Genomic DNA, 14,422 nt, shown 5'->3' with positions numbered 1-14,422 from the left:
ATTATGTGACATTTTGTCAGATTGAGGAGCTAACTTAAAGGTCACGTGACGCACATAAGTAGCTTCGTAGGTTTGTGAATTGTGACTTCCGGTTTACAACATTCCAACATTAACACCGCACAGACAACCTAGCGATATGAGGTTAGGGAATGACATTCTCTCGGCTTTCTGTAAATCCACCGGAAGTATGTGATTTGAAGGGTCAGGTCGTATACATGGGCGAGGTCTTGTCGTTTGACTGAACGAAACAAAGGTATGTATTTGTACTTATATATACATAACAACGATTTAAAAAGTTCAAAGGTCAACAGACGAGTATAGCTGCATGTACTACGTCAACTTGTCTTCGGAATGGTTCAATCGGAGCATCTAGTCCAGCAACGTCTCTTCATGAGTAGACGTTTGATATTGAAAACACAAAACGTCTTCAGTAGAGAAGCAAGAAACATACCGAAGTCACAATTACTCGGCACAAGCAACTGAAACATGAAGCGTGTGGCCTAACGCAGTGTCATACTGTAGTTTGGCGCGTTTTCTCAGTTCTTGTAGGGTATAACTTGCATAAAATGACGTAATCTTGTCAACGCAACTGTATATAGGAATGAAGTGTGTTAGCAATGTTTTAACAGTTATTTGTATAATATCTTTAACATTTTTACAATTTTAATCACATGTCGCTGTTTTATTTCTAATCTGTAACCATCTTCAATTAACATATTTATAGAAAATGATATTTTTAGTATGATATAAAGTCATTTCTCTTTACGTAAAGTTTTCACCTTAAACCATATATCAAACTGTAAGTTAATTAAGGACAACATCCCCCCCCCCCCCCTCTTTTTTTCTTCTTTTTTTATTTTCCACTTTCCCACGCAAATGACCGATTTGAACTATTTGTCATTCATCTTAAAGCTATAGGCATTTTGGAAATTATTTACATAAATGTTTTATTTTTTTCAAAACATGGAAATCAATTAAAACGGAAGAGTTTATTAGGAATAAGAATTAAATACACCCATTTTTGTTTTTGTTATATGGTCCGACAAATGGCGTCATAACAGTTATTTTTCAAAATTCAAATTTCCTATACATATGCATTTATTTTTGCAAACTCACTTCTGATAAGAAATATGATTTAACACTTAAAAACAGTGATAGGACATATTTTTACTATGTAACTTTGTACTGAGAACATGGTCAATGATGTACCTGCTGGGGCCCATTGCATGATCGGAAGAGGCGACTAAATTTGGGCTCTTACCTTTTCTAAACAACTTTCTTCTTCCTAATGTCTCCCTTGACAATGCCTCACTGTTGGCGGTGAGTTGGGCGTTCGCCCCTGTGGGGAAGGCTTTCGGTTCTGTCCCCTGGCCGAGACATACCAGAGTCTGTAAAAATGGTAGTCACTACCCCTGCATAACGCTCAGCAATTAGGAGTTGGACGACTGGTTCGCCCGTTGTCAGTATAATGTGACCGGGTGTCCTGCTGGGTGTCTTCGGCAGTATGTTTCAGTGAGGTAGCACGATAAAGTCGGCATCAGTTCCGCGCTATCACAAGGAGACAAACACGAACATATCGCAGCCTCCCAAAACACACACACAAACACTACACGCATGCATCTTGCACACAGGGGAGGCCATCCTTAAATGACCATAGCTGTGTGACGTTAAACAATACTAAACCAAACCAAACACGTAATACCACATGTTTTAGAGCTGGATCGAATCTTAATGTTTTTAAAGCGATTAATTTTGTTACACTTATTAGATGAAAACTTTTGCCTAAAAATACTGTGAAATAACTAATTTTCGTGGGTTTTTATAGTTTCGTTGATTTACATGATTAACCTCCATCCGCGAATTCATAGTTACACGAAGTAACTACAAGTTTGACATAAAGCTATTCTCCATGTGTGCATACTTTCTTTGCTTTGCCTCAATAGGCAAATTGGAAGTCCAATTTCCTATATTACTTGTTTATGTGATTCTACCTTTTTGTCAAAACTTGTGTCAGAATGGAACAATCCAACATGCATTCATCACACAATAACATCCATTTAAGCCCTTAAACGTTCTGCACAAAACTTACAATTGTATATGGATACTGAACTCCTATGAACTATAATGTATATTAGGATTATAAAAGGTACACATTACCTTATGTCAGAGTGCCTGTAATATGATCCCAGATCTATTTGATTCTCATCTAGATGATAACCCTGGCTGTTCTATATGTTTACCTGTTGAAGATTGTGAACACGTCTTTATCAATTGTGCTTTCTATATTAACAAAAACCTATTTCTTCTTAACCCTGCCTCCGCTCAGAGGATGGTATTCCACTGGATATTGATACTTCTCTATATAGAAGTTAAAAACCCGATGTCAACATGAATTCTGCAGACTTTGCGCTGTGTTAAATTGTAGATACTACACGTTTTTTGTCAGATTATTAATATTTTGTTGTATAATGTTTGCAATCTGGAATGGCTCCAGCACAGAATAGTATGTTTATGAGCACTTTGTCTATGCTGGCCGCAAGACCACGCATAACCAATAAACTGATATCATGTTGTGACAACCCTTGTCTCACTACTATGTGTACACACTGTTCATTACTATAAGGAGATGGGTTTCACATTCTTTGCCAATTGCCCAGTTTCCTTTTAAATTTGTATCTCACTTCTGAATAATATGCTATTAAAAATAAATAACATAAGTAAACTATGAACAGGTCATTATTTCTCTTCATGCACGTCATCAAAACAATGCAAAATGGATAATATCCCTTCGCAGCCTTTCTAGATAGAAAGTACGAAAACCTAATACAAGTACACTTAATTTGTTCCACTCTTCGCAAAAGTGCATCCTAGCGGAGAGAAATTGTACTATGGGAGATAATCTAGTACACAGAATCGGATTGTTTGACGATGATAATGAGTCTTTTCAAAATAGGTTTGCTGCTCTGGATTATAACTTTGACTTGAATCATATTTTATTGTCCAAATAGGTACAGAAGATTTGGCACAAGTGATAACAACTTAAGAAGCCATCTCATAACAAAATATTTCATATGTATATATATATATATACAAGTGATGACATAGACTATTATTCAACAATAAATATAAGTCAATTAAAGTAAATTGTAATAGAAAGATTTATATATATAGTTTATGTTAAAAAAACCTCCGCTGGTTTTTATAAAGTACTGCACATGTTCACATACATTTCAATTTATCAGATTATTACTCAACCCAAGCTTAGCATCAACTTGGACGCTCGATCTAACTTAAATATTTGTATACAGTGCTTGAAATACCATCATACTTATATAATATCAATGCCGTGTCTATGAGTGTCCAGGAAATTGATAGATATAAAAAGCTTTTCAGCACTATTGTAAGTATAACGTAAGTGCTTTTCGGCGATGTCTAAATCCGGTTTGGTACTTGCGGCAAAGCAAACATGTTTTATTGTTTGATACAACAAACATCCTCACTGTAGGTTTAGAGAAAATTAAAATCTTTAAATAATGCAGTTAAATTGGCTTTAACGTAGAAAGAGATGGTAAATACCTAACGTGATTGGTTTTTGATAATGAATTAGTATTTCTTTGATGTCAAATGAGTATAACAGGAATACTTCATGTAGAATTAATAATACTCAATCCCGAATTTATCAATAAGCTTTATCTCGATTTATTACGTTTTGACATACTCGAGGTCCTATGAATTTCAAGAATTCAGATTACCAGTCAGAGATAGCAGATTGCTTGATTTCGTTCCAACTTGATTTTTTCCTCCTTTATTTGGAGTCAACTTTCAGACAACATTTTGTAGTTGCAACCTTTTTCTTATAAGATCGTATTTCTATCTTATATACCTTTATATTTGAATCTATTTTTTCCAGTCTTTCGATAGTATAATCAATCTTTGTAACTTTGGTTTATGCATTTACAGATGAAGGTGACATGCTGGTTGTGTCTTTTGCTGGCTGTTGTTGGAGAAACGTGTGCAGGTAAGTATACCCGATACACCAGGGGTATCGCTCAATTTCGCTCTCTGCACCCAGGGAATATAAAAATAGCGAAATCGAAGGTTAAGATTACACCACCTTTATGATGAAACGAGAAGATCCTATGATGTATACCAAAGGAATAAGTCGGTTGCGTAACGGTAAAATTGACTGGCTTTGTAGTTGGGTGTCGGTCCTTTTTAATATTAAAAGGACATGTATCAGGTTTAGCGATTGGTCAGGTATTTTTTATTATTATTAGGCAAAAGTCCTGGTTTTAACTGGTTTGTCAGAAGGGCAATAATTTCGCCGTGTTTATATTTAGTGTAAATAATGTCTCCGCGAAAAACTAAGTGATAAACCGTACCCGCTACATTTTATTGCTAAAGAAGATATTTTTTTGGTTGAAGATTTCTGATCTAGATGGTCTTTGATAGATTTTTGGCTGACAATATTCATGTGCTGTTGTCAACGTTTGATTGCGCCATAAGACAACTTGTTCGGTTGCAGATATTCTGGCCCAGTTGTCAACGTGTAAAATCTCGTCGGAGCTCCGGGACCGATGGGTTCTCTCCGACAGTTCCCGGAACAAGCTTCGGATCCGCCGAAGAAGTGTTGTGTTTAAGGAACCTGGCCGTGTACTGCGTTACAAATGTCTGGAATCTAAGGGAAATAACACTTACCTTCTCAGGTAAGTCAGGGTATGTTGTATTCCACTTACATGTAGCAGGTAATTTTAGGTATGCTGTGTTACAATTCGTGGGTAGGTAAGGGTATGATGTATTCCACTTAGCAAGCAGGTTATGATATGTTATGTTCTTAGCAAGAAGTTCAAGGTTTGTTTTGTTCCAATTCGTGGGTGGGTTAGGGTATACTCTTTTCCACTTAGCAAGTAGTGAAACGTATGCTGTGTTCCAAAACGTAGGAAGTTTAGTGTATTCTGTGTTCCTCTTAGGATTTATTTAGGGTATGCTCTGTTTCCGATTTGTGGAAAGCTTAGGTTATGCTGTGTTTTACTTCGCAAGTAGTTTAATGTATGCTCTGTTCAAATTTATAGGTAGATTAAGGAATGCTGCGTTCCGAATCATAAGTAGATAAGGGTATTCTATATTCTACTTTGCAAGTACGTTTATGTAAAGCTATGATGCGTTCCAATTTATGGGGCAGTAGCCAGGTACTGGCCGTTGGTCGGTGGGTTTTCTCCGGGAACTCCGGCTTTCCTTCACCACCAAAACTTCGCACATCCTTAAATGATCACAGCTGTTAATAGGACGTAAAACACAAACAAACCAAAACAATCCAATTTGTGGGCAGGCTCGCGCATTCTGTGTTCCACTTAGCAAGTAGTTAAATGTATATGCTATGTTCCGATTTGTAGGTACTTTAGGTATAGGTCTTCTACTAAATAAGTACTTATACGTATGCTCAATTCCAGTTTGTGGGTGGGTAAAGGCATGTTGTGTTCTCAACAAGGAATTAAAGGTATGCCGTGTTACAATTCGTTGGTGGGCAAGGGTATGCTGTGTTCGAATCCGTATAGATAGTTTGGGAATGCTGTGTTTCAATTCGTAGGTACGTTAGGATATCATTTGTTCAACTTAGTAAGTAGTTTCAGGTATTTTGTGTTCAACTTATAGCAGGTAAGTTGGGGTATGCTGTACTTTCACTCGGTGGAGACATGTGACACCGGCATTTTTTTAAAACATGCTGTCGCATTCATTTAAAGATATGTTTGATACATCCAAACATTTCGAGTTGATCATTCTTAATTTGATTATACAAATTTACCAGAGCTACCTCTCTACTTCATCAATATGACAAAAGGTAATGAAAATTGTCCCAAAAGTGTTGCCAAAAATGACCTTTTTACACATTTTAAAATAATTCTATACATATATAATTGAAAGTTATTGTTTAGATTGTCATTTCACTTCAGATCACGCAATATAGAATACAGAAAAGATGGCGTCGTTTGTCTTGGGTTCTCTCCCCTGAAACGACCCTCGGCAGCTGAGTTCAAAGTTGTCAGACTTATAAGTGAGTAAACGCTTGAGATAATTGGCGATAGAAACCTAACACGGAACACGTTGCAGGGAAAGATATTCACGTTTAAATGATAATTTTGACTTGATATTGATGTTGATTGTTTTTTAAAGGTGAAAGCAACACACTAGCATGTAATTGGACCTTTAAAATTAAGTTCATACAGTCTGCCAAAATCTAATTACAAAGCATCATTCAGCCCTTTCGTCTTTGGATCTGAAATCATATATTTTTTCAATGATTTATTAAATTTAGGCATTATTACTCTAGGGAAGCTCCCTCGAGATGAAAAGAAAAAACTTGAGGACGACTTTTATACGAGACCAATTTATTATTAATTTTATCTCCTGTTCAAGATTATGTACAACTATATCACATGAACATATATATATCTATATGTGTTTGACTTTAATTCTATTCAGTGCACTTTTACGTATGTACCGAGTTGTCTTTTACTCACACTGCAAGTGTACTCCAGCATCATAAGGACAGTTGAACTTGATCTGAATGACATCAATAAGGTAGAAATTCAACAGTCAGTTTTATGATTTTCAAAATGTTGTATTCTATTCCAGCTGCCTCAACCTTCGGTCACGAATTAATGGGACCTAAACTGGTCAATTCAGGGTCAAATTTGACCATAGACAATACGTGTACCGGAGTCAACCAGCACATCCGTTTCTTCATTCAGAGAACCGGTAAGTTGGTTTATAAATATTAACTTTATTTGTTTTACAACAATTCTGAAACAAGTTATTTTTAACTTATATTAATTACTCCTGTTGGTCCTGATGTTAGCGCGCGGGGAGTCTTATTGTGGGAGGAAACCGGAGTACCCGGAGATAACCCATGTGGTTTCGCAGGTGAATGCATACCTTTTTACGTCCGACTGGGGAATCGAACTCCGGTTACCTTGGTGAAAGACAAGTGCGCTATCCACTGCACCACCGATTAAAGTTGGTTTATGATCTCAAGTAGGAGCGCGAACAGGATTTAAATGTTGTATTAACTTTTTTGTGCTGTATTATATTCACAGTTGGCAGTCTAAAAAATATTATCAGTCTCAGTCTAAAACCGACGAAACCATGCTGTGCCAATTATCGATTTACTGTCAAAGACAACAATACTATATAGCTAACTGCGGAGGAACACTCTACTGGGGAAAAGTGCACGCACTCATAAAGGTACCCTTAGCATCGTAAATTTAAATTATCCGCGACATTAACTGAAGATATACGTCTATAGTTCAGCGCGAAAAAACAAAATGAAATTTTAAAGGAAATGTACGGTCTGAAGTATTTATATAGACATCTGTTGACGCTGTGTGTATTGTAAAGACGTACGGAATTTTGGCATTTTTATAATGATATACAACATTTGATATAGCGCCCTATCTAGCTAACATACGCCACTCTAAAGCGCTTTAGAGTACATAGATATACAATTAATACAATTAGGATATACAATTTTGAGAAATTCGCAGGAGCTGCCTTATCAGGCGCTAACTACTAGTCCTATGCCACCTGGCTAATATCTCCCTATGTGTGTATGCCTGCGTGTGTGCTGGAGATGTATTGTTTATGTAGATATCTGTTGACGCGGTGCTTTTTAAAGACACGTGGTTTTGACGCACATATTTATGAAGACAGATGAAGTATATTGATTGTGACGACTGATAATGGGGTATTTTATGTAGACAGGATGATATATATATATATCTAAATGTAAACATACGTTGTATGTTAATGTTGTGTATATTTATAGACACGTATTTATGGAATTTATTACAGTAAATCCTCGTTATTGCCACCAATTGTCAAGATAAATTTTGGCATTATAAAGGTGTTTTTTTTCGATCATATGAAATAAACATATAAAGGAATTCTTAACAAGAAGAGGGAAAAAGACCTTGAAATACGTTGACGGTAAGTGAGGTGCTTAACTAAACAAGCGACATTATATCGATGTTTTACTATATACATATTAAACGAGGGGCACTATATGGAGGTTTTACTGTACATATTAAATGAAGGGCATTATATCGAGGTTTTACTGTACATATTAAACGAGGGGCACTATATCGAGGTTTTTCTGTACATATTAAATGAAGGGCATTATATCGAGGTTTTTACTGTACATATTAAACGAGGGGCATTATATTGATGTTTTACTGTACATATTAAACGAGGGGCACTATATCGAGGTTTTTCTGTACATATTAAATGAAGGGCATTATATCGAGGTTTTTTCTGTACATATTAAACGAGGGGCACTATATTGATGTTTTACTGTACATATTAAACGAGGGGCACTATATCGAGGTTTTTCTGTATATATTAAATGAAGGGCATTATATCGAGGTTTTACTGTACATATTAAACAATGGGGCACTATATTGAGGTTTTACTGTACATATTAAATGAAGGGCACTATATGGAGGTTTTACTGTACATATTAAATGAAGGGCATTATATCGAGGTTTTACTGTACATATTAAACGAGGGACACTATATCGAGGTTGTACTGTACATATTAAACGAGGCGCATTATATCGAGGTTTTAGTGTATATATCAAACGAGGGGCATTATATCGAGGTTTTACTGTACATTTTAAACGAGGGACACTATATCGAGGTTGTACTGTACATATTAAACGAGGCGCATTATATCGAGGTTGTACTGTACATATTAAACGAGGGGCATTATATCGAGGTTGTACTGTATATATCAAACGAGAGGTACTATATCGAGATTGTACTATATACATTTTAAATGAGGGGCACTATATCGAGGTTTTACTGTATATATTAAGCGAAGGGCACTATATCGAGGTTTTACTCTATATGTTGATGAGGTATATTTGAGTAGATACACATGTTGATGAGGTATATTGATGAGGAATATTAATATAGACACATGTCAATGAGGTATAGCCATGCAAGCCGCTTTTAATGAGGTATATATACTGACATGTGTTTTAATGTTTCGTCTTCGGAGTTCTGTTCTCACCTGAATGTCTTTAAACGTGTTATACATGTTTACAAACATCGCCAACTGTACTTTTTCTTTTAAAATCAAAACAATGTCACTGTTATTATAAATATAATTTTGTCGTCATCATTTTACATAATCTATTTCTTATACAATTGTCATGAAACTTCACTTGCATCTTCATAAGCATAACCTCTTGCAGGAATTTGTTTTGGCTCTCAGAATAAAAATAAAACTTTTACGATTTCACGCTTAAACTTTTCTTTTAAGACTTCCCTTTTTATGAATCGAATGTCATCAACCCTAAGTAGCTCACTTCAGATCACGAGTGTATTAACATTGTCTCTGTGTACCTTGTTTACTGAATATCAACTGAGCGTCCTGCTGATTATGAACCTAATTAACCTAATCATCCAGATGATTATAGAACCTCACTTTGATTATGACCTCTGACCAGTTACCGTCTGGCAAATACTAAAGTGATATTTGTTTTTCAGTCCCCGGATGCAGATTTGCTAAGGGTCTCCGGCGGACTTGGTTGACAACATTGAGATTTGGCTGGAATATGACCTTCACGAAATCCGACTTCATAATGACCTTGTCAAACGGAAGTAGTATTAGCTTTCGGTGTGAAAAAAGGGACAAAAATTTCTACCTTGTAAGGTAACACAACTTTGTACTGAATCAAATTAATTCCATGACTTCAATTTTGTTCTATCTTTTTTATATACAATGTAGCTTTTTAAATATAAGGGAAGTTATATATATATATATATATATATATATATATATATGCATTACATTTAAGTTTATTATTAAAGGTTGTATATATACATCATTCATGTTTAATGCGTTAACAGTTTTACAAAAAATAAAAGTGTCGCCTTATAAAACAAAATGAGAAATATGGAATAAGGTATTTCAGAGATTAAATTTTTCTATCAACTATTTTCAAGTGAGTTTACCATACACTTACCTCCTACAGGTCGATGTCGCTCCTACCCGGGGGTCAGGACGGAGTCCTGTGTGTGGACATATCGCCCCTCCCTGATGATCCCTTCTATAACTACCAAATCTCTAGAATGAACGGTAAGTCGATTTATTGGTGTAACAGCACTTGGCCCGTATTTCCTTGTTGTTTCCGTTATAAGTTAAGAATGAAATCTTACTTTGTCAATGATTTTGGAGAAGAAAAAAAAGAGACATTAGGACGAATACTGTTTTAATGTTTACATATGACATTTTGATCGTTTGACATGATTTTAGTGATATACTAGTAACTTGGTTTGAGCACGAAATCCATGCTTGAGCATGAGAACGGTTTCATAAATACGGGCCCTGATGTTTTCAAAGAGTTGCTACTGAGGTAACGGGGAGCAGTATCATACTGTGGACGTAGCAGATATTTTCTTTCTATGATAACGATTGTGCAGTCAGCACACAAGATATAAAATTTTGTAAATAAGACCCAAACAAACTAGGCTTAGATGATGCTATGCTAAAACGTTATTATTTCTCTGACCAACTAGGGGATGTGGTACATGCAATCTTGTTTTTATCAAGTCTGTTATCTGCGAAAACACTTTTACACATTTTTTATAACTTTTAATAAATCCAATTATAATACTTTTAATCTATAACATACATTTTTTGTACATTATAGGTGTGTTGTGGAGGATAATTCTATTAGGCATGCAAATCTCAAAACTCAAAAATGTCCTTTATGTTTAGAATCAGGTCATTTAAACTATACATTGCCACATTAATTGGCAATCCAGGTAAACCTACACACTAGCAACCTTCTGTGTTAGTAGAGGATTATTTTTGTGTTCCGAAATCTTTACCTCTTTGAGCTGAAATAGCTGGAAATTTCTACCAGTATTACCAAAGTAAAGGACGGTTATATTACAGTATTATAATTGGTAACTTTTATAATATTATCAATTAAATTGTTGCGATCATCACCTGTCACCAAATGAATTATGCTCACAGTTAGCAAGGTGTGCACTAATCAGTCGACCAAATAAACATTAAATCCCACCTATACTACCATGATTTTTTTATCTGAGTTTTTCTAATTTATGATTCTATTTTCTTTTCCTAATCCAACTTTATCTTGCAGTGTTTGTAAGACGACTGCCGGCAAATTTTTATGCGTAAAACTGTCAGTTTCATTTTACTTGCAAAAGGCGATGGTCAAGCTTTTTATACATACAACTGTCAGTTTCATTTTACTTGCAGAAGGCGATTGTCAAGCTTTTTATACATAAAACTGTCAGTTTCATTTTACTTGCAGAAGGCGATGGTCAAGCTTTTTACACCAAGAAAATCTCAGTTTCATTTTACTTGCAGAAGGCGATGGTCAAACGCTAGAGACGTTCCTGAAATTCGTTCCACGTGGCAAGGTTATATATCCTTATATGGACTGTGAATGGGTGGAGAGTCCCGCGAGACCGGTGTTTATTTACCCGACTTAGTGACCGGAAGTGACGTCGAAGAACAACAACCAATATAGCAACATAAATCTCCAAGATTACGAGTCATCTTCAGAAAATCCTCAAAACTGTACCCAGTATTGATGCCCACAATTTCTCTAAGTATGAGCTCCTTGGCAAACACTAAGAACTTTACAAGGGTTGAGTAGATTAAGCATTTTGGATCTCCCATTTTCATCAGAAAGATGAAAAGTACGAGCGTGCTTTTCTCGTTCTTATCACTCCAGGAAATGTTCTCTTGTGGGGAAAATATGCTATATTGTGCTGAGCTAACACATGATGACAATGACGTTAATGATATTCTTACCTTGGTGAAACCCTTACAAAATTGTTGAAGGTGAGTTTGAGAGACACTCAAGTTTGGAGCTTAATTTGTTTTGAACTTCTGCATTCATCTAATGTATTGTTTTCGAATTGCTTCATTGAGGATAATTGTTAGTCAGGGAAGACAATTCATTTATGCGTCATAGTTGATAAATTTTTCTTCATACACCAGAAAGTATTCCATAAACAATCATTTAATGTAGAAACATAGTTTTTCGAGAAAAATAATTTCCTGTATAAAAGCAGCGATGATACAAACATCTCCTTTTGAAATAACATGTCTGATTGGAATTTTTCTCGTATGAAATTTAAGGCATGTCCCATAAGCATAATTAATCTGGTTGCCTTCGTATACAGTAAAACCTCGTTATACTGCCATCATTTGACTAGCCAGGTCTTGGAGTTATAAAGAGTTAGCGATATGTCAAGGGAGACAAATACAGAAATTATTAAGAAAAACGGGGACGTTATAAAAGTAGGCTGCATGCGTAGATGCAAATAATGAGATGGACATTAAAGCAAGGTTTCACTATACCCAATGATAGTTCTAAAAATGACAACAGGAAACTGTTTGCAATTAATTCTTTTATTATTATTGATATATTGAAAATATTGATGCACCTTGTATATGAATATTGATCACAGATATAGGTAAATATTATGCAAATATTGATAATTCTATGTATAGTTACGTTAATACCGATCGTTCTTTGTATATACATATCAAGCAAATATTGATTTATGTATAACTATATAGATATTGATCGTTTTAAGTATGTAAATGATGTAATATGATACTGATCGTACTTTGTATGTAAATATTACAATTATCATTAGAAAATAAATTGATGTACATTCGATAACCATAAATCCTTTTTACATCGATTAAAAAATAAAGTACCATATATTATAATTATTAAAAAAATAAATATGTAAATGAGTAAATTTATATACAATAAATACAAAAATGTATGTACAGAAACAGTTTGTTATTATTTACTTGATATTGCCATATGTATAACCAATTATACTTCAGTAAACAAATACAAGATGTGATTTCTAGGAAATATATTATGATATGCTGAAGATATATGAAGCACAGTAACATTGAATCAGATTATATTATGTTGAATGAGAAAATAAGGAATAATGATAACAAAAATGTATGTCATGCTTGGCAAGAAGAGGGACAATTTTAAAATTCCGAAATACTGATTCATCAATGATTTATCATAAAATGACCAAGATTGTTAAAATTTTGATGAAAATATATGAAGGGGAGAGATAGATGACATGATGTTTAAACCAGAGATGATAAAGTATTTCGCTATTCATGAATACTAGATTTTTTCCTCCGTAAATCCACACCAAATAGTATGCGATATGTAGTGAAGAGCAATTTTGTCAAAGACTTTTCGAAAAACATTTGATACGTCTGTTTATTTTAGAAAATGAATTGCAGCTTTTATAAATTAATAAAACAAATACTGAAATTGAATAATAACAACTTAAAGATTAAGAAAAAATGGAATGCTATTCAAATGCCATAAATTAGAAAGAATCAAAATAAATACTGACAATTATAAAACTGAAATAAGTTATTTTATATATCAGTAAGCATTAAACCAATATAAAGAGCCGTTTAATGACGCACAGTAATCAAATATTGATTATATTTGATTCAGAGTTGTAGAATTGCTGAATATTATAAAGAAAAAATATGTATATGGGAAATCAGGGCAATGGGAAGGTTAAGCGGGATCGAGAAAACATATTTTGTTGTTAACAATTATTGAAATGTACCTATACTGTGTAAAACAATAAAAAAGAACGCTAATTAAAGTACTTCAGGAAGGTAGCCAAAAAATTGCATCACAAGTGAATACGTTTTGATTCGTGTATATGGTTCACAGAAATTTCAAAAATTAGATTATCAAAACATACCTTTTACTTGATAGAATAAAGATATATTTTTTTTGGTTTCATTTAGAATCCTTCCATTTCTTTTTTTACTTATTTTATTAATTTATTCTTATTTATTATACCTATCTTCTTATCATATCATTTATTATTATTTTTATTCCCCCCCCCCCCCCCCCCTTCTTCTTTGCTTTGGTGAATAACTACATTGAACATATAGTACCATATGAAAACATTTGGTTGCTTGGCAACGCACATCAACATTGGAAACACATTCCCTATTTCTGACTTTATTTGATAAAATTACAGACATAAAATGATTGAAGGATGTTTGACCATACAGATTCAGTTTTCCCTTATAACATTCTACCCAACCATTACCATATTACTCTTAAACGTTTAACGCCACAAAAAATATCCTTTTGAAAAATAAGTTATACCTTAAAGTACATTCTAAAATATTTTACCTAAACTGTTCTATCACTGCCCAACTTAATGCCATAAACTACCACTTGAACAACTACCCCCGACACAGAAATCATTATTCACGACAACGTTCTATCCAAACAACGTTCAATCCTACCGATGTTCTTTCCACGCAAGGTTATACCCAAACAACGTTTAAACAGAACTA

At 34.4% G+C, this 14,422-nt stretch overlaps 1 protein-coding gene across 3 annotated transcripts in view; it reads left to right on the top strand.

Annotated features, from left to right (window-relative positions):
* The window catches only part of LOC110455224, a 67,477-nt gene extending 54,652 nt beyond the window's left edge, over window positions 1-12,825 (top strand). For 2 of the 3 annotated variants that reach the window (XM_021505216.1, XM_021505215.1), the window contains 7 exons: window positions 3,961-4,018; window positions 4,526-4,706; window positions 5,952-6,052; window positions 6,634-6,756; window positions 9,547-9,712; window positions 10,035-10,138; window positions 11,402-12,825. In XM_021505216.1, the coding sequence (XP_021360891.1) occupies window positions 3,961-4,018; window positions 4,526-4,706; window positions 5,952-6,052; window positions 6,634-6,756; window positions 9,547-9,712; window positions 10,035-10,138; window positions 11,402-11,526 (858 nt within the window). In that variant the 3' untranslated portion in view covers window positions 11,527-12,825. Of the gene's footprint in view, window positions 1-116; window positions 254-3,960; window positions 4,019-4,525; window positions 4,707-5,951; window positions 6,053-6,633; window positions 6,757-9,546; window positions 9,713-10,034; window positions 10,139-11,401 lie in introns of those variants that run through there. The other variant, XM_021505214.1, reaches the window with a different exon arrangement.
* Window positions 12,826-14,422: the final 1,597 nt, after the last annotated feature.

Source organism: Mizuhopecten yessoensis, unplaced genomic scaffold (genome assembly GCF_002113885.1).
Source record: "Mizuhopecten yessoensis strain PY_sf001 unplaced genomic scaffold, ASM211388v2 scaffold8183, whole genome shotgun sequence".
In the NCBI taxonomy this organism is placed as follows: domain Eukaryota; kingdom Metazoa; phylum Mollusca; class Bivalvia; order Pectinida; family Pectinidae; genus Mizuhopecten; species Mizuhopecten yessoensis.
The sequence above is the reverse complement of the archived record's forward strand: the minus strand, read 5'-3'. Positions and strand labels throughout refer to the sequence as shown.